The sequence below is a fragment of the Carettochelys insculpta genome, chromosome 1 (genome assembly GCF_033958435.1).
Source record: "Carettochelys insculpta isolate YL-2023 chromosome 1, ASM3395843v1, whole genome shotgun sequence".
Lineage (NCBI taxonomy): Eukaryota > Metazoa > Chordata > Testudines > Carettochelyidae > Carettochelys > Carettochelys insculpta.
In genome coordinates this window covers 363,891,606-363,911,509 of record NC_134137.1, presented here as the reverse complement: position 1 = coordinate 363,911,509, position 19,904 = coordinate 363,891,606, and the positions used below count along the sequence as shown (strand labels likewise).

The following is a 19,904-nucleotide window of genomic DNA, read 5'->3' as shown; positions in this document are numbered from 1 at the left end:
CATAGGATGCAGATAGTATAAGTGAGATTAATGCATGCAGCAACTCATAAGCATTTCATAAAGTTCAAACACTAAACACATCTCTGTAATTCTAGTACCTATTTTAACAATGCTAGCACATAGATGAGCCAGACTGGCTTCCAGCTATGCATTTTGTCAGTGCTTAGTGGGGCTTGGGGACCTGGTCATTGGCTGGCACTTGGTCTGACATCATCACAACCTTAGTATCAAATACTGGTAAGGAGCTAGTGGCCTCAGTGTTGTCATCTGTAAAATAGGAACAATATTAGAGGTGTATGGAGACTGACTTGCTTGACTTCATGGGGAGTCATCTCAACAGGAGACAGAATTCTAGAGTCCCTGTGGCTATGTCTACATGACAGGAGCTATTCTGGGATACTGGAGTATCCCAAAATAGCTGCCCATGTATATGCAATGCATCTGTTGTCTCAAAACAGTTTTTGAAGTAATGGGCAGACTAATACGGCATCCCTGGACACCTCATCGCAGGAGAAGTACAGGGATGCCTCAAAATAACTATTTCGGCATGTGGTGTGTTTAGACAGTGCCACGTGCCAAAATAGCCTATTGTGAGGTTTGGGCGTTGTGTAGATATAACCTGTCTGTCTAATACCTAGACCACTCTCTTCTCTCATCAGGGTTTGAATCTCTAGCTCATAGCTATATGACTTGTAAGTAAGTTTAGATAGGGACTTGCACTTCTTTAGGTGCCTAAGTGGGATATAGAGCAAAAGGGTCTTCTGTGTTGCCTCAGGAGTCAGGCACAATTGCAGTTTTCCCCAGTAAACCATATTACAAGAATGTCCAGGTGATGGTGGGGGCACAACCGTGAGGCAAAATTGTGCTCCTTGCAAAAGTTATGTAGTACTCTGGAACACGCATTCCCAGAACTGCTCTGGTGGAAACACATTGCCCACCCCCGCACCAGAAGCTGGAGTATTATTGGTACAATCTGGCTCTTAGCAGGTGTGCTTATTTAAAAGGAGAGGAAAATTATAACTTGCCTCACTTAATTGAGTTTCCTAGCTTGAGGCACCCACCAACCTATGCAATGTTTCTGACCTTGTCTGTGTGACATCATCTCCCTTGCTATTTTTGAGTAGCCATAGTACATGCCTGGGTAAATGTGGCTCTGAGGCTAAAGCGCAGGTGTAAATTTGCTGCTGGCTTTGATAATAAAACATTTGGGCTAGAGTGCTCTGAGAAGAACCCAGCTGGTGAGCAACTTCAGTGTAAAAATTCATTGCAAAGGATCCTTGTGGCAAACTTAATTAATGCAGGTAGAGAAAACAGTGTCCCAGCAGACCTTGAGGCAGAGAAAGATGGGAGATATAACAGGAATTTGTGTTTTCTGTGGATATTTTGTCTTCTACACACATAGGCTGAGTCTACACATGCCCCCTCTTTTTGGAGGGGGCATGTTAGTGAGGTAGTTTGGAAGATGCTAATGCAGCACTGGCGTGAATATGCAGTGCCTCTTTAGCATAATGGCGGCCACGCACAATTCAAAAGTGACGCTTTTGGAATGCACACCACCCATGAAGACAGGAGCCTTTCAAAAAGACCCCTTGACATCTAAAGCCCCTTCTTCCTATTTGGTTTTAGGAAGAAGGGGGTTTCCAAGTCAGGGGGGTCCTGTCAAAAGGCCCGTGGCTACATAGGTGGCCTGTGTTCTGAAAGCAGCACTTTGAATTGCATGGTTCTGCTATTATGATAATGAGGCACTGCATATTCATGTCAGAGCCTCATTAGCATCTTCCAAGATGCCTCATTAACATGACCCCTTGGAAAGGAGGGGGCATGTGTAGAACCAGCTACAGAGTGGGACTTCCAAATTCCTGAGAAAGTCTCATTCTTAACTGCATCTTTCTTTCTATTCTGGGTGCCCGCCTGCCTTTATTTTTTTCAATAAAGGCTTGCGGCACAGTTCAGTTCTTGTTTCACGCTGTCTCTGAAAAGCTGTCCTCTTGTTGCATACCTGTAACTCTTATTACACAAAGAAACTGAAAGGCCTCTTTCAATATATAGAATGACAGACAGTAAAGGACCAGTCTTTTACTCATGCATGTTTTAAGCTTGTTTGCCCCTGGACATGGAGTTTGATACATGGGGCTACCTCTACACAACAGCCTTATTTTGAAATATCTTATTTCAAAATAACACAAAAACATGCAAATGCACCCAGCTGTTTCAAAATAGTATTTCCAGGTACACAGCGCTATTGCAAAAACACAGTGCAATTGGAGCCCAGTACGGCCTATTTCAAAATAGGTAGTATTCCTCAGGAAATGAGGTTTACAAGAACCAGAATAGCTGTGTCTATATTTGCATTCCTCTTTCAAAAGAGGAAGGCAAATTAGTGAAATAGAAAATGCAAATAAGGCACTGATTTACATATCTTGTGCTTTATTTGCAAAATCTCTTTTTGGAAGAGATTCTTTCAAAAGAAAAAAAGCAATGTAGATGGGACTCTTTCGAAATAAACCCCATTCTCAAAATAACCTTCTTCCTAATTTGTTTCAGGAAGAAGGGTTCTTTTGAAGAATGAGTTTGTTTTCAAAAGAGCCCCATCTCCACTGCTTTTTTTCTTTCAAAAGAATCTCTTCTGCAAATAGATTATGCAAATGAAGTACAAGATAGGTAAATCAGTGCCTCATCTGCTTTTTTATTTCCCTTGTTTGCATTCCTCCTTTGAAAGAGGAATGCATGTGTAGACACAGCCAATCTAAATAATGCATGCGTTATTTCAAATTTATTTCAAAATAGTGTGTGCATCATTTAGACAATGCCAGAGATATTTTGAAATAAATGCTGTTTTGAGATAACTAGGCTATGTAGACATAGCCTGGGAAAGACTTTCAATCCGGACACAAGATCATCTGTGGAGTGAAGAAGGAGAAAGTCAAGTGTACCAAAAGCCTCTGGTGGACCAAAAATGGCTTATCAGGTAAAATGCTTCCCACCAACCCTTGAGTTTAAATTTCAAGTTGTCATCAAAAGCAAATTATCTTATCTCAAATCACAAAAATAGAGATGGTGCATAGATCTTTGATTCTTACATTAAAATTCTGAATTGTACTCGAAAGCAACTACAACCCCTTGACATAAGTTTAGTGCACTGATGTAAGTTTGTGCAAATTTAGCACTGGTGAACAAATAGATTGGCATGTCCTGAAATAGCTGGAGATTCCAGGCAGTATACAAGGAGAGTTTGAAAACATCTTTCTCATTCAGAGGTGAGAAAAGCACAGATAACTGTGGTAAGGTCTGCTACAGAAAATAATTAGAAATGGCCTGTGTGCTTACATGTCCAGAAAGTATTCGCTTCCAACTGTGCAGTGTTGATGAAAGTTTGAGCAGCTGCAGTCTCAATAGCCTAGTGGTGAGGATGTGGGCCTTGCATGCAAAAGACTTAGCTATGTTAGAGTACCCTGTAGTGGAAACCTCTATCCTGAAACAGGAGGAAAACAGAGTTGAATGTGGGTCTCTTACATTCTTGCTCAGTACCTTAATCACCAAACCATAAAAGACCTGGGAGGTATTATCCGTAGGCTTGGGGTTTTCCTATAGGATTCCAGCTACCCATATGCATTATGTCATTTATTTGGAATGAGCTTCATGTAACTTGCCCTTTCCAGGCCTGTGGAGAGACTGAGTATACAGCACCTACTGGAGTGAGTCTTGTTGAAACACATTGCACCTTAAAATCACTCTCATTTTTCCACCTAAACCTACCTAGTAGCCTATACATTTAGCAGGAGAATCATCCGGTCAGAGCTCTACAGAGAAAGGGTTTAGGGTGGGTAAGTATTCATCTTGCTTCATCTTCTGGAACATATTGGGGGAAAACATTGAGCCACTGGAATGAAATCTCAACTGTTTCCGTCACAGTCAACCTCACCTCACCATACCACAGCAGCCAACAGACATCATCAAAAAATTCTGTGGTCAGCTGCACTCTGACCATCCATAGGAGTGAAATTCAGATCTTTTTGATTTTCACCGCAGAAATCTCACTGGCCAAGCATACTGCACCCAAACCAGATCAAAGAAACAGGAAGGATTAAATTAACCCCAGAGCTGCTTAGTTCACCACAACTTTCTCATTTGCTTTCTTGATTGAAGTCCAGTTGGCAACTATCTGCATTGTTCAATAAGCCGGCCTGTGCAGCTGGCAGCGTGTGGTGTTATTCCTTCAAATGTAGAGAGTGATGCTACAGTTCTGTCTAGGTAGATGGATAGCCTGAATCCAAACATGTCACAGTCACATGCCAGTAAAACCTGCTATGTGCTGTTTTTGTGTTTCTGTGTGTGTGTGCATGTGCGTTTGTTTTGTTTTGTTTTGTTTTAGTGTGGAGGAGTTGGAAAGGACAACTTATGGAGAACTTATGGCACAAGTAAGCTCAAAGTAAGATAATACAGGTTGAAACTCTCTCATCTGGCACTCTCTCAGCCAGGAACAACACTTATCCTGCAGGGCAAAGGAAGTTGCTGGACCAGAGAGCACCTGGAGCAGAGAGCTCCAGCTGTGTAGGGTGGAGCAGAGCCCTGATGGCAGACCACTCTGTGGACCCCTAGGGCAGGAAGCAGGTCATGGAGCTTCACTACCGGGAGTGCAGCTGGGCTTGGGAAGCCCTGCTGTGGGGAGCCCAGCCTGTCAGGTGAGTCTGGCAGCCCCACAGCGTGGAGACTGCTGGGGTGGGGAGCCCCACCAGCAGACCCGTAGCCCTGGTGGCAGAGAGCCAGCTGGGTCATGGAGCCCAGCCAGCAGCCCTGTAGCTGTGGGAGACCTGGCCAGGGTGGGGGATCTCAGCAGCTCCATGGGGGATCCCTGCAGGATGGGGCCCTCCCTCACGCAGCCCGGGGCCTGACCTTCTCTTATCCAACAAATTCCCTCATTTGGAACCACTCAGGTCCTGAGGGTGCCAGAGAAGGGAGTTACAACCTGTAATACTATAAAGTAGTTAGAGACCAATCCCATATAAGTGCTCCACCCAAACCTGTATCTTCTTCAAGTGGCATTCCCTAACTGACTGTAAGCAGGATTTGCACACCTAACCAGTAGTTAAAGAGCCCTCTGTACTGGATTCATATCAGACGTGTGTTATGTTGCAGGTATAAAGTGAACAGAGCAGTGGGCCGCTAGCAGGGCTCTGCTGTGCCCTATCTTTTGCATGACTTTGAATTCTTCAGTGACTTTAGTTAACATCACAAGGCCAACGAAGTTGGTACAACAGCTTCTTAAAACGATAGCTAACACCTGGGTAAGTTGCCCAGAGCCTGTCTGGTTGCTTGGTAGAGAAGAGGCAAAACAATTAAAACATTTAGGGCAGTTGTGATTCAGCTTTATTAGTTTTAAATAAAAGGCGAACAACCAGAGCATCAAGTTCCGTACGGGGTACAGCTATAAAAACTGAAAACAAGCATCATGCCCTTGTCAGCTTGAAATAATGTGTCTGCCATAGCCTCAAGCACTCTATTACTCACTGCAGTGTTTCACCTTTTGAAACATATCCCTGTGTATGTAATGCAAAAAATGTCAGAAAAATGAGAACAGCTCTCTCACAGCCATAGGGCAGGTCTGCACGACAGAATTAAGTCGACCTATGTAACACCAGTGTACAGCTACCGCAGGAATTCAGTTGCTTTTGCATGTGCACACTGTGCTTCTCGTGATGGTGATATATGTTGTACCAGGAGCATTTGTATTAATGTAGCTGCCAATGTGGAGCACTGTGGGACAACTTCTGAAAGGCAGCAACAGCTGATGCCAGCAATTGTCTGTATTGTCTGTACTGATGCTGTGTGGACCTAACTGCATAGACCTAATCAGTGTGCATCCTGATAAGTGAAGTTATTGTCAACCTAGTGAGCGAGTTACAGCCGCAGGAGCACTATTTTGGTGCACCCCAGGGGTCAGCAACACCTGGGACACACACCAAGAGTGGCACTTGAGCTGATTTTCATTGGCACATGAGGCGGGAGCTCAGCCCTGCCCCTCCTCCCCCATACAGCCAGGAGCTTGCTCAAAGCCACGCTGCCTGTAGATTAACAAAAGACCAGGAAGCACTACCAACCACCACTTAAACAGTAAAGCTCTGCATCTCTATCTATTAATGAAGCTGCTGTAAGTAGGATTATTAGTGACTTTAAAAATATCACAGGCACTCAGACTGTGCATAGAGGTCAAACAGTCAAATTTCAGTATTCTGCCTTGGAAAGGTTGCTGATTCCTGGCGTAGGTCCAATCACAGGATTGACTAGGGGTGCGGGGTGGAGAGCCGGCTGAGTACCGGCTCCTCTTTTTGACAAAAAAGGCAATGATTAGACTCATAGGCTATGACTACACTAGCCCAAACCTTCGAAATGGCCATGCAAATGGCCATTTGGAAGTTTCCTAATGAAGCGCTGAAACACATATTCAGCACCCCATTAGAATGCTGGTGGCCGCGGCACTTCGAAATTGACGTGGCTCACTGCCGCTGTTAGCCGGCTCATCCAGATGGGGGTCCTTTTCGAAAGGACCCTGGCAACTTTGAAATCCCCTTATTCCTATCTGCTGTTAGAAATAAGGGGATTCAAAGTTGGTGGGGTCCTTTCGAAAAGGAGCTCCATCTGGACGAGCCGCATGGTGGCGAGCTGCATCAATTTTGAAGTGCTGCTGCCGCCAGCATTCTAATGAGGCACTGAATATGTATTTCAGCGCTTCATTAGTAAACTTCCAAATGGCCATTTGCATGGCCATTTCGAAGGTTTGGGCCAGTGTAGACACAGCCATAGACTGTAAGCCCAGAAGGGACCGTTAGGATCCTCTCGCCTGCCTTTCTACAAATCATAGGTCACAGAGCACACCCAGCCTCTCTTGTAATAAGCTCAGAATATCTGACTTACCAAAGTCATCAAATCATGATTTGAAGACTTCAAGTTACAGAGGATTAATTTTTTATTTTGGTTCAAAACTGCAAATTATGCATGCCCTATGCTGCAGAGGAAGGCAAAAAGCCTTCAGTGTCTCTGCCAATGAGACCTGGGGAAAAATTCCTTCTTGACTCCCAGAATGGTGAACAGTTGGACCTTGAGCATGTGAGTGAGAACCACCACTAAGGCTGTTGCCACAGTTGGCCAGTGTTTTGAAATGGCCATGCCAATGGCCAAATCGAAGAATACCAATGAGGTGCTGAACTGAATATTCAACACCTCATTAGCATTCGCACGCTTTCCGCCGTGGCACTTTGAAAGCAGCGCTTTTGAACATGTGCGGCTCAGTGAGGCTACATGGGGGTCCTTTTTGAAAGGACCCTGTACATTTTGAAATCCCCTTATTATCTTCAGCTGAGAGGAATAAGGGGATTTCAAAATGTTCAGGGTCCTTTAGAAAAGGACCCCCGTGTAGCTGCACCGAGCCACGCGCATTATTTGAAAGCGGCACTTTCGAAGTGCCATGGACGGAAGCATGCAAATGCTAATGAGGTGCTGAATATTCAGTTCAGTGCCTCACTAGTATTCTTCAATTTGGCCATTAGCATGGCCATTTCAAAGGTTTGGTTAAGTGTGGCCACAGCCTAGGAGACCCAGAGAAGAATCATCTGTAATAACTCAGAACCATTCCCATCCCTGGCTGTTGGCGATATTTGATAAGAACTTAAACCCTTAAACCCTTGCACTCTGGTTGGAGCATAGGTCATCTATAAGTTTCCACATCACTCTGTCTTGGGACAAAACTCCTAGCAACCCCAAGGGTATCCCAGTTGTTGTCCTTTGGTCTCAGTAGGTCTTCTCCACATTGCCTGAGGTTTTCCTATTTTGCATTTTCCTTGCAGATCTCATTTGACAGCTTGACAAACTATGCTGAATGATAGTTTTCTGGGAGTGTGGCCTAGCCATCCCCATTTTTGTCTCTTGATTTCAATGCCAAGTGGATCTTGTCCTGCTCTGTTCCAAGCTCTTCAGTTGTAAGTAGGTCTTGCTGTTTGATACGAAGGATTGTCCTCAGGCACCTGTTTATGAATGCCTGTAGCTTGTGATCTGAAGTTGAAGATCTGCAATTTCATCTTCACAGATACTATTTTTGATCTCCATAGTGGACAAAGAGCCTTGAATGCAACTGCTGCTTTCGCTATTCTGGCACTGACATTCTTGCCTGTTCCTCTGTCTCTGTCCATAATACTCCCTAAGTAGGTGAATTGCTCCACATCTTCCAGTGTGATGGTGTTGTTTTTGGACTGGTTGATCTTCATTGTTCTGGTCTTTCCCTTACTAATGCTCAGTCTAGTCATTGAGACAGTTTTGCCTAGTATTGCGACTTTTTCTTCCATGCTTTCATGTTGCTGTGAAAGGAGGTTGACATTGTCAGGAAGATCAATGTCCTCTAGCTCTTTGAAAAGTGTCCATTGAATACTATATTGATGGCCATCTCTTGTCCTGCTCATAATCAAGTCCATTGTGATCAAGAAAAGGAAAGGTGACAATAGGCACCCTTGTTACATTCCTGAGAGTATACTGAAGGATTCCGTCAAGACACTGTTGAGTACAACTGGGCATGTCGAGAGTTTGTACGTTGAATGGGTCAGGTTAATAATTTTGTATCAGCTACCCTTGTGTTGCAGCAGTTTCCACAAAGCGCTTCTGTCAATGCTGTCAAAGGCTTTTTGAAAGTCTATGAAGGTTATGTACGGGGGGGAGTTCCACTCAAGTGACTGTCCTGTGATCACTGTGAGAGTCGCCTTTAGGTCAACACAAGATCTCTTGCTTCAGCAGCCGGCCTACACTTCCTTGGGATGTCTGTCAGTTTCTATCTTCATTCTCTCCAAGAGAACGATGAATATTTGATAATAGCCATCTTAAATATCAACACTATGAACACAGGGTGACATATATCATTTATTTTATGGAGATAAATTAGAAACAGAAAACAAAATAAACTGGTATATGGTTAGGGTATGAAATTAAAAGTGATTTCTCTTGCCTTCCAAAAAAATTGGCCCTAGAAACTATCATTCTAAAATTAGATTGTTTCTAATGAACCTCTTTCAGAATTTGACACGACCTACTGTAGGAGTATGAGAGGGAGGCCAGGCAAGGTAGGGGTTAAACAAGGCCTGTTAGCCCAATCAGCCCCACCGTGGTTCACCTGCAGCCAGTGTAAGGCCTGGAGGGGTAAAATGGGAGGTAAGCCAGCTCAGTTTGGAGCTGACGAGCTAAGAGGCAGGAGCTGTCTCTGGGGCAGGAGGCCCCAGGCCAGAGCTGACACCTGGTTAGCTGCCAGAGGATGCAGCCCAGGACCCTCTCCCAGTTACCGAGGGGAGTGGGGAGCCCCACCCCAGGGAACCCATCTCCTGCTAAAAGAGGGAATGAGATTCTTGGGGCCACACCTCAAACTCAACTCATAGACTCTTGGGTGGGGGCTGCGGACCCACCCAACAAGCCCTGGCCGGGGGACCTAGCCACTGAGCCACCTGGGACCAGGTGTGAACTGCTCAGACGTGGTGGAGAATGTGGGTATAGCCCGGCCCTGTGGAAGGGCCATACTACTGTACCAGCCATAGACACAGCAAGTTGGAACCACTGAAGCAATGGAGCCCCTGCTGAAGTGGATGGTGGACCAAAAGGCCAGCCAGCAGCAGCAGCAGTGACAGCAGCAGATGCTTCAACAGGTGGCTCAGCAGCAGCAGCTAATTGGGCAATTAGCAACCCGCCAGCAACAGCTGATGCAGCAGGTAACTTCCCTGGTACAACCCCAAACCCCAGATGGGCTGCCAGTGCCGGCACTGGCACCAATCAAACTCACAAAGATGGGCCTGGAAGACAACCCAGAGGCATTCTTGGAGACATTTGAGCGTGTGGCCACTGTAGTCCAGCGAGGGCAGTAGTTGGCCATAACGGCATCTTACTTGACGGGGGTTGCTCAGACTGCCTATCAGGCACTTGACACAGTAGCTGCTCAGGACTATGCCCAGGTCAAGGCAGCAATCCTGGATGCTCTGGATATCTCTGAAGAGACTTTCCACCAGCGCTTCCATGGAGAAGTATGGGCACCCAAAACCTGACCCTGCTTCATTGCTCAGAAGCTTCAGGATGGCTGCTGGAGGTGGTTGAAGCAAACAAAGTCCAGGGTCTAGGTAACCGAGCAGATTCTGCTTGAACAGTTCACGCAGATTCTGCCCTCTGCGGGAAGGGAATGGGTGATGAAGAACTGTCCAGAAGATGTGACAGCAGCCATCCAGTTGATAGAGAATTATCTAGAGGCCAAGTGTCTGGGGATGACTCCCTCTGTAGCTCCCACATATGTCAGAGGCACCCCAGCATGAGGGATAAAGGGGAGCCAGAAGTCACAAGGCCATGGTGGACCATGGCACCTGCCACTCCTTCCTGGGCCCTGAAAGGCTGGGAGTTACTGGGCTAACCCTGGGCTTCAACCCCTGGGCCCTGAACCAACCCACCAGCTCCCCCAGAGGGAACCCAGCCGCCTCTTGGACAAAGTAACTGTGCCCCCACTCATGCCCAGCCTGGAGATCGGGTTCCACATCCATCCCCACCATATGCCCCTCAAGGAGACCCCCTGAAGGCCACCCTAGAACGGGACTCCTGCTTCACTTGTGGGGGGGGCAGTGGGCACTGGTCCCGAGACTGTCCATACTTGGAGTGAAACTTTGGGAAGCTCCAGACCCCACAAACACGGGTGCACCTCCAAGGGCCTGCCAAGCTGACCATCCAGGTGTTTGTCAATGGGACAGAGGGAATTGGGCTGATCGACTCAGGGTGTGCCCGGACCCTGGTTCGGCAAGCGCTCATGCCTGATGTAGGGCCTCCCCAAGGCACCATCAGGCTGCAGTGTGTCCATGGGGATGCGAAGGCCTATCCTTGCACCCGGGCGATCCTACGAGTGGGAAGGCACAAAGAACCAGAGAAGGTCAGCCTGGCCCCAGCTGTTGCCTATCTGATAATACTGGGTAGAGACTGGGGACATTTTCATGAACTTCTAGCAGGACTTGGGAAGCCTTCAGCTGGGGAGCAGCAACCCAAGCCATTGAGCAAGAGAAAGGCAGGGACCATGAATCTGGCAGAAGTAGGGAGGTGGCGGACCCAGGGGAAGGGAATTTTCCAGGGACCAGGCCCAGCCCAGGTGGATCTGAGCCCCCATCAACTGGAGAGGGAGCCACCCCCACTGCCTGAATCTGCAGTCCTCAGATGGCCCTTGGACTTTATAGGGGAACAGCGGGTGGATGAGACCCTGAGTCAAGCGTACAATCAGGTAGCAGAAGGGGAGACCACCGGAGCCCATCCAGTGGGACAGTTCCCCCATTTTGAAACCCAGGGAGACCGTCTCTACTGCGTGGAGAAGGACCCACAGATAAGAGAAGTGCACCATCAGCTCCTGGTCCCCCAGCCATATCGGAGAGAGGTCATGTGGCTTGCCCACACCATCCCAATGATGGAACACCTGGGCAGAGACAAGTCCCTGGCCTGGATCCTGGGCTGCTTCTTTTGGCAAGGCATCCACAGGGAGGTTTCAGACTTCTGTGCCTCCTGCCCAGAGTGCCAGCTCACAGTCTCTTGGTCCGTGGAGAAAGCCCCATTAGCTTCCCTCCCGCTTGTGATCATACCCTTCGAGTGGATTGGCGTTGATGTAGTCGGCCCCCTGGAGAAGAGTGCCGCTGGGTACCAGTTCATACTCATTCTTATTGATTATGCAACTTGGTACCCGGAAGCTGTGCCGCTACGCTCCATGGCTGTGTCTACACGTGCCCCAAACTTCGAAATGGCCATGCAAATGGCCATTTCGAAGTTTACTAATGAAGCGCTGAAATGCATATTCAGCGCTTCATTAGCATGCGGGCAGCAGCGGCACTTCGAAATTGACGAGCCTTGCCGCCATGCGGCGCGTTCAGACGGGGCTCCTTTTCGAAAGGACGCCACCTTCTTCGAAGTCCCCTTATTCCCATGAGCTCATGGGAATAAGGGGACTTCGAAGTAGGCGGGGCCCTTTCGAAAAGGAGCCCCGTCTGGACGCGCCGCGCGGCGGCAAGGCTCGTCAATTTCGAAGCACCGCTGCCGCCCGCATGCTAATGAAGCGCTGAATATGCATTTCAGCGCTTCATTAGTAAACTTCGAAATGGCCATTTGCATGGCCATTTCGAAGTTTGGGGCACGTGTAGACATAGCCCATGAGTGTCAAGAGGGTGGCAACTGAGCTCATGAACATCTTTGCTCGGGTCAGGATCCCAGAGGAGATCCTAACGGATAGAGGGGCAAACTTTATGTCTCAAACGGTACAACAGCTTTGCTGGCTGCTAAAGATCAAGACTCGCTGAACATCTGTCTACCACCCCCTGACAGACAGACTAGTAGAACACTTAAATCGGACGTTGAAGGCCATGCTCCTCAAGTTTGTGCTGACAGATGCATTTCACTGGGACCAGCTCCTCCCCACCCTCATGTTTGCAATTTGGGAGGTTCCCCAGGCCTCTACAGGGTTTTCACTCTTTGAACTCCAGTATGGGAGGCAGCCGCGGGGGATTCTGGACCTAGTGAGAGAGATGTGGGAGGAACAGCCCTCCCAAAGAAATAACGTGGTGTAATATGTGCTCAACCTACATGAGAGGCTTGAAGCTGTACGTACATTTGCCCAAGAGAACCTCCTCCAAGCACAGTGGGCCCAGGAGGCAACTTACAACAGACAGGCAAGACTGTGAATTTCAGACTGGGGATCAAGTGCTACTGCTACTGCCAAGTGCCAACTCTAAGATCCTCGCCCACTCCAGCGAGTGGGCCCAGTGAACTATGAGGTAGAACAGCCAGATAAGCATAAGGGGTAGCAGATCTATCATGTAATTCTCTTAAAACCCTGGAAGGCCCAGGAAGGGCGACTAATCACCCCCTACCCACCAGACCCAGAACTTGAGCCCCAGGCAGCAGAGGTGACAAACTCTGGGGAGGTACAGATTGGGCCCATTCTTACCCTGGAGCAGAGACTGCAGGCCCAGAATTTAGTGGCCAACTTTTCCTCAGTCTTTTCAACAAAACCCAGATGAACTCACCTAGCTGTCCACCACATCCAGACTGAACCCAGGGTTAAGGTCTGAGAAATGCCTCGACCCCTTCCCCAGAAGTTGAGGGAGGTGGTAAAGCAAGAACTGCAGTATATGCTAGTGCTGGGGTAACTGTTAGCTGGTGGCTAGGTAATGTGTGGTGAGGTACTCCCCTGGGTCCTAAGCAACCCAGTTTTTTACTGTTAGAGCAGGCAGCTCCTAGCACTCTCACCCATGGCCAGGCTGTAGTAACCAAACGGTTAAAGTTCTTTTTGTTGTGCCGGCTGTGTTGCAGTGACAAAAGGGTTAACAGCAGGGTCAGGCTCAGAGCTTAACTAGTTACAAGTTTATTTAGCTACAGTTATAAGCGTGTGGTTACAAAAGGCTATTGTTTACTTCTTATATGCTAGCAAAGTACAGGTGTTAACAAGTTACGTTACAATCCAATACAAAGATATCTGTTACCATCTAACACAACGATATCTTGACACTAGTTACAGAGCTCTAATTCTTTAGCTGTGCACAAAAAAGTCAGAGACCTAGCATGGGTGTATCTTACCCTCTCTGCGTCTCTCGATACCAGCGTAGCCAAGCCGGATCGGTCACTCAATTCCGCGGAAAGACGAATACGAGGTTGGGCGTCCCCAGTAGTGGATCTCGGGAGGCAATCACCTGACCCGACCAGCAGGTACTTGGTGGAATGCACTCAAAGTTAGAGTTCTGCTGGACCCATCTTTTATACCCCTTTTGGGTTACGTATTCTCTTTCTTATCTATGGTGCCAGATCATACTGGTCTGTCTTTGTGACGCCAGTTTGTTACAAGGGCATTTCTACTTAGTTTGCACTTGTAAGACAAGAGATAAGCAATTTAGGAGTACAGGACATTCTTTTTGTGTGGGCGGGGCACTTCCCCTTCTGGGGCGATTGTGTGTGTGCATCATATTGATCAATGCCAGCTGGGGTGATTTCTGAGGGCCCCCCCCCCTTGTTGACAGTCTGGCCTGTTAGCCTTCTAGCTGTACTTTCTGCTTCTCAGGGTCACGATAAGCTAGCATATCTGGGCCTCAATGAGGGCATCAAAGACTGTGCTGTCAGCAGCCATTTCCATGCCCTGTGTGCTCCTCAGTGGGGCGGGGGGGAGCAACGAGCAAGCTGGCTTGTAAGGGGGAGACTTTGTCTGGCTACAGTAACTGAGGAATATTTCAGTGAATGGAAAAGCCCAGTAGTCCTAGTCCCTAAACCAGATGGGAGCACTCAGTTTTGCGTTGACTTCCGGAAGTTGAATGCCATATCCAAATTTGATGGCTACCCAATGCCCCAGGTAGATGAGTTGCTCGATCGCTTGGGGAAGCCGAATACATCACTACCCTTGACTTGACCAAGGGCTATTGGCAAATCCCCCTCAAGCCTGAGTCCAAGGAGAAGATGGCTTTCTCTACTCCCTTTGGACTCTTCCAGTTCCAGACCATGCTCTTCAGGCTGCATGGTGTCCTGGCTGCATTCCAACGCCTAATGGATTGGCTTCTATGTCCCCATAGCCAATACACTGCAGCATATGTGGACAATATAGTGATCTATAGCTGTGATCGGCAGACCCACCTACAACATGTGTCTGCTGTATTGCAGTCCCTCCAGGAAGCAGGCCTGATGGCGAACCCAGCAAAATGCCACATTGGAAGGGATGAGACCACCTAGTTAGGGTACACCCTGGAGAAGGGCATGGTATGCCCCCTAGTGGGAAAGGTCCAAGCTCTCCAGCAGTATGCCCCTCCATCCTCGAAGAGACAGGTGTGCCAGTTCCCGGGGTTAGCCGGGTATTACCACCGCTTCATCCTGGGCTTCTCTTCCATCACTGCCCCTCTTACCGACCTCCTCAGGAAAGAGGTTCCCAACCACATCCCATGGACCCCAGCATGTGAGGAAACTTTCCAGGCCCTAAAGACCCATCTCTACCAATAACCAGTCCTGTATAGCCCTGACTTCTCCAAGGAGTTCCTGCTACAAACGGATGCCTCAGATGTTGGGGTGGGAGTGGTGCTCTCCCAAACTGTGTGTGTTGAGGAGCACCCAATTCTTTATATCAGCCGTATGCTCTTCCCAAGGGAGAAGACCTACTCAGTAATAGAGAAAGAGGCCCTAGCAATCATATGGAACATAGACTCACTCCGATACCACCTCCTGGGCAGACACTTTACCCTTGTCACTGACCACGCCCTTCTGCACTGGCTACAGGCAATGAAAGAGATAAACCCAAGAATCATGAGGTGGTACCTCTCCTTCCAACCCTTCTCCTTCCAGATCCACCATCATGAAGGAAAGGATCATGCAAACGCAGACTTTTTTTCCCAGGGAGAAGGAACACAGTTGGCGGAGGGGCAGACCCCTATGGGGGTCTTGTGGGGCGTGTAGGAGTATGAGAGGGAGGCCAGGCAAGGCAGGGGTTAAACAAGGCCTGTTAGCCTAATCAGCCCTGCCCCAGTTCACCTGCAGCCAGTGTCAGGCCTGGAGAGGTATAGAGGGAGGAAAGCCAGCTCAGTTTGGAGCTGACCAGCCAAGAGGCAGGAGCTGGCTCTGAGGCAGGAGGTCCCAGGCCAGAGCTGCCACCTGGTTAGCCGCCGGAGGGCGCAGCCCAGGACCCTCTCCCAGGTACTGAGGGGAGTGGGGAGCCCCACTACGGGAACCCCTCTCTCTCCAGAAGGGGGAGCTAGATTCTCAGGGCCATGCCCCAAACTCAACCCGTAGACTCTTGGGTGGGGGCTGTGGACCCACCCAACAAGCCCTGGCCAGAGGACCTAGCCACTAGGCCACCTGGGTCCAGGTGCAAACCACTCACACTCACATAGAAGAATGAACACATATGGAAGTAGTAAAGTTGATCTATTGTACACGTTGGCCATTCTTGCTTTATACAACCACAGCATAGTCCAACTACTGCCTCTGAAACTGCAGTCATGCAATTGTCTTTTATTCCTGCTAAAATAATATAGAAAATTAAATACAAAAACCTATAGTCATACAGTGGGACGTCTGTCAAGCTAAAGAAAAAATCAAGATGCATTACAATACATATTTCAATGCTAACCTTTTGCAACATTCATTACGATAGTATTTAGTTATATAAAAACAGATGGAACTAATGGGAAACTTCCTGTTCTGCATCTGCATACACCTAATACTTCTTGAAATGTTTCAGCAAAAAACCTGGACATCCCCAACCCACACATAATGAGGCAGGATATGAAGGCAGGTGTCCTATATCCCAGCTGAGTGCTCTAATTGTCAGACTATTGTGTGGTGGGCTTTTCTCCAGAAATTCCATCCTGGACACAAAGCTTCCTTCAAACCTGGTTATTTCACCAGAATTCCTGACCAGCTATAATTGTGAATTGCCCTGTAGATGTGTGAGGAATCTGAGGTAATAAAAAATATACCACATTGCGTTCTTTGCTTAGCAATATTTGGTCAGGTAAGTCCAGACATATTCAAATTCTACAAAAATGTATGCAAAGCTTCAACCAACTTTCAATGTCTTGCCTTCAGCAAGCAAGACCCATCAAACGACATGTGGCTGAGGAAGCCTGAAGATGCAGATTATTCTTCTGCATTTCTGGTTTTTTTTATGAAACCCTACAAAGACTGGCAATCTTTGGTCACATTGGAATCCTGGATCCAATCGTCAGTGCATAGCAAGAAAACATTTACAGTGCTGACTTTCTGCAGCTATGAATAAAGAAGATAGGCCCTTGCTGAACTGTAAGTATACAAGTAGTTCCACTGGGTTTGTCCTTAGCTAGTAAGGAACAATGTCACTATAGGGATGGAAAACCCATATGATATTTTCAGCTCCTGCCTTCTACATATAAAAGTAAGTGTAGAGATATTTTAAGGTAACTAAAGTTTACCTTTCCTGCTTCACTCCAAGGAGATAGTTCTAGAGCTGGTTGCAGTGTTGTATCATGTGTGCATAATTAGCTAATGATAGACACATCAATATACCTGTGATTATAATTAACTTGATTAATTAAGAAGTAGAGATTTCTCTACTTCTGTGTTACGGGTCATCTTCTCAGGGTCTTTGTACCTTTCTAGTATCAGAGGAGTAGCTGTGTTAGTCTGGATCTATAAGAGCAATGAAGGGTCCTGTGGCACCTTATAGACTAACAGAAAAGTTTTGAGCATGAGCTTTCGTGAGCAAAGACTCACTTCATCAGATGCTGGTCATGGAAATCTGCAGGGCCAGGGATAAATAAGCCAGAGCAAGGCTGGGGATAACAAGGTTAGCTCAGTCAGGAAGGATGAGGCTTACTACCAGCAGTTGATCTGGAGGTGTGAACCCCAAGAGAGGGGAAGCTGCTTTTGTATTTAGCCAGCCATTCACAGTCTTTGTTTAATCCTGAGCTGAGGGTGTTGAATTTGCAGATGAATAGTAGCTCAGCAATTTCTCTTTGGAGTCTGGTCTTGACATTTTTTTGCTGTAGGATAGCTACTTTTAAGTCCGCTACTGTGTGGCCTGGGAGATTGAAGTGCTCTCCTACGGGGTTTTGTATATTGCCATTTCTGATATCTGATTCGTGTGCGTTTATTCTTTTATGTAGAGACTGTCCAGTTTGTCTGATGTATATAGCAGAGGGGCATTGCTGGCACATGATGGCATACATTATATTGGTAGATGAGCAGCTGAATGAACCCACGATGGTGTGGCTGATCTGGTTAAGTCCTGTAATGGTGTTGCTGGTGTAGATATGTGGGCAGAGCTGGCAACGAGGTTTGTTGCATGGATGGGTCCCTGAGTTAGAGTGACTGTGGTGCGGTGTATAGTTGCTGGTTAGGATTTGCTTCAGGTTGACAGGTTGTCTGTGGGCAAGGACTGGTCTGCCTCCCAAGGCCTGTGAAAGTGGGGGATCATTGTCCAGGATGGGTTGTAAATCCCTGATGACGCGCTGTAGAGGTTTTAGCTGAGGACTGTAGGTGGTGGCTAGTGGTGTTCTGTTGGTTTCTCTCTTGGGCTTGTCCTGTAATAAGAGGCTTTGTGGCACACGTCTGGCTCTGTTGATCTGTTTTTTCACTTCCTCAGGTGGGTATTGCAGTTTCATGAATGCTTGGTAGAGATCCTGTAGGTGTTTGTCTTTGTCGGAGGGGTTGGAGCAAATGCGGTTATATCTTAGTGCTTGGCTGTAGACAATGGACCGTGTGGTGTGTCTGGGATGGAAGCTGGAGGCATGAAGGTAGGCGTAGCGGTCAGTGGGTTTACGGTACAGGGTGGTATTGATGTGGCCATCGCGTATTAGCACCGTGGTGTCCAGGAAGTGGATCTCCTGTGTAGACTGTTCCAGGCTGAGGTTGATGTTGGGCTGAAAGTTGTTGAAGTCCCAGTGGAATTCCTCCAGAGTCTCCTTTCCATGGGTCCAGATGATGAAGATGTCATCAATGTAGCGTAAGTAGAGATGGGGTGTTAGTGGACGAGAGCTAAGGAAGTGCTGTTCCAGGTCAGCCTTGAAAATACTGGCATATTGAGGGGCCATGCGGGTACTCATAGCTGTGCCGCTGATTTGAAGGTATATATCGTTTCCAAATCTGAAATAGTTGTGTGTGAGAATAAAATTACAGAGATCAGACATCAGATTTTCTGTAGCATCATCAGGGATACTGTTCCGGACAGCATTTATTTCATCTTTGTGTGGGATGTTGGTATAGAGAGCCTCTACATACATGGTGGCTAGGATAGTGTTTTCTGGTAGGTCATCAATATATTGAAGTTTTCTCAGGAAGTCAGTGGTGTCTCGGAGATAGCTGGGAGTGCTGGTGGCATAGGGTCTGAGGAGAGAGTCCACATAACCAGACAGTCCTTCAGTGAGAGTGCCAATGCCCGAGATGATGGGGCGTCCAGGATTTCCAGGTTTGTGGATCTTGGGTAGTAAGTAGAATAGCCCCGGACGGGGCTCTAAAGGTGTGTTGGTATAAATCTGTTCTTGTGCTTGTGTAGGGAGTGTCCTGGGTAGATGGTGTAGTTTCTTAGTGTATTCCTCAGTGGGATCTAAGGAAAGTAGCCTCTAAAATCTGGTATTGGAGAGTTGTCTGGAAGCCTCCTTCTGGTAGTCAGACCTGTTCATGATGACAGTAGCTCCTCCTTTATCTATCTCTTTGATTATAATGTCAGAGTTGTTTCTGAGGCTGTGGATGGCATTGCGTTCCGCACGACTGAGGTTGTGAGGCAAATGATGCTGTTTCTCCACAATTTCCGCCTGTGTACATCAGCGGAAGCATTCTGTGTATAGGTCCTCACACACAACTATTTCAGATTTGGCGACGATATATACCTTCAAATCAGCGGCACAGCTATGGGTACCCGCATGGCCCCTCAATATGCCAGTATTTTCAAGGCTGACCTGGAACAGCACTTCCTTAGCTCTCGTCCACTAACACCCCATCTCTACTTACGCTACATTGATGACATCTTCATCATCTGGACCCATGGAAAGGAGACTCTGGAGGAATTCCACTGGGACTTCAACAACTTTCAGCCCAACATCAACCTCAGCCTGGAACAGTCTACACAGGAGATCCACTTCCTGGACACCACGGTGCTAATACGCGATGGCCACATCAATACCACCCTGTACCGTAAACCCACTGACCGCTACGCCTACCTTCATGCCTCCAGCTTCCATCCCAGACACACCACACGATCCATTGTCTACAGCCAAGCACTAAGATATAACCGCATTTGCTCCAACCCCTCCGACAAAGACAAACACCTACAGGATCTCTACCAAGCATTCATGAAACTGCAATACCCACCTGAGGAAGTGAAAAAACAGATCAACAGAGCCAGACGTGTGCCACGAAGCCTCTTA

At 47.5% G+C, this 19,904-nt stretch overlaps 1 protein-coding gene across 5 annotated transcripts in view; it reads left to right on the top strand.

The window, feature by feature from the left end:
• Window positions 1-19,904, top strand: part of LOC142025045 (uncharacterized) — a 128,972-nt gene that overhangs the window by 3,306 nt on the left and 105,762 nt on the right. The window contains exons 2-4 of one of the 5 annotated variants that reach the window (XR_012648589.1): window positions 4,373-4,418; window positions 4,499-4,682; window positions 16,591-16,803. The exons of 3 other annotated variants lie outside the window; for them this stretch is intronic. Coding sequence is in view for 1 of the 2 variants with exons in the window: in XM_075017455.1 (XP_074873556.1) it covers window positions 4,373-4,418; window positions 4,499-4,682 (230 nt within the window). In the remaining variant the exon portion in view is untranslated. The remainder of the gene's footprint in view (window positions 1-4,372; window positions 4,419-4,498; window positions 4,683-16,590; window positions 16,804-19,904) is intronic. One more of the 5 variants, XM_075017455.1, reaches the window with a different exon arrangement.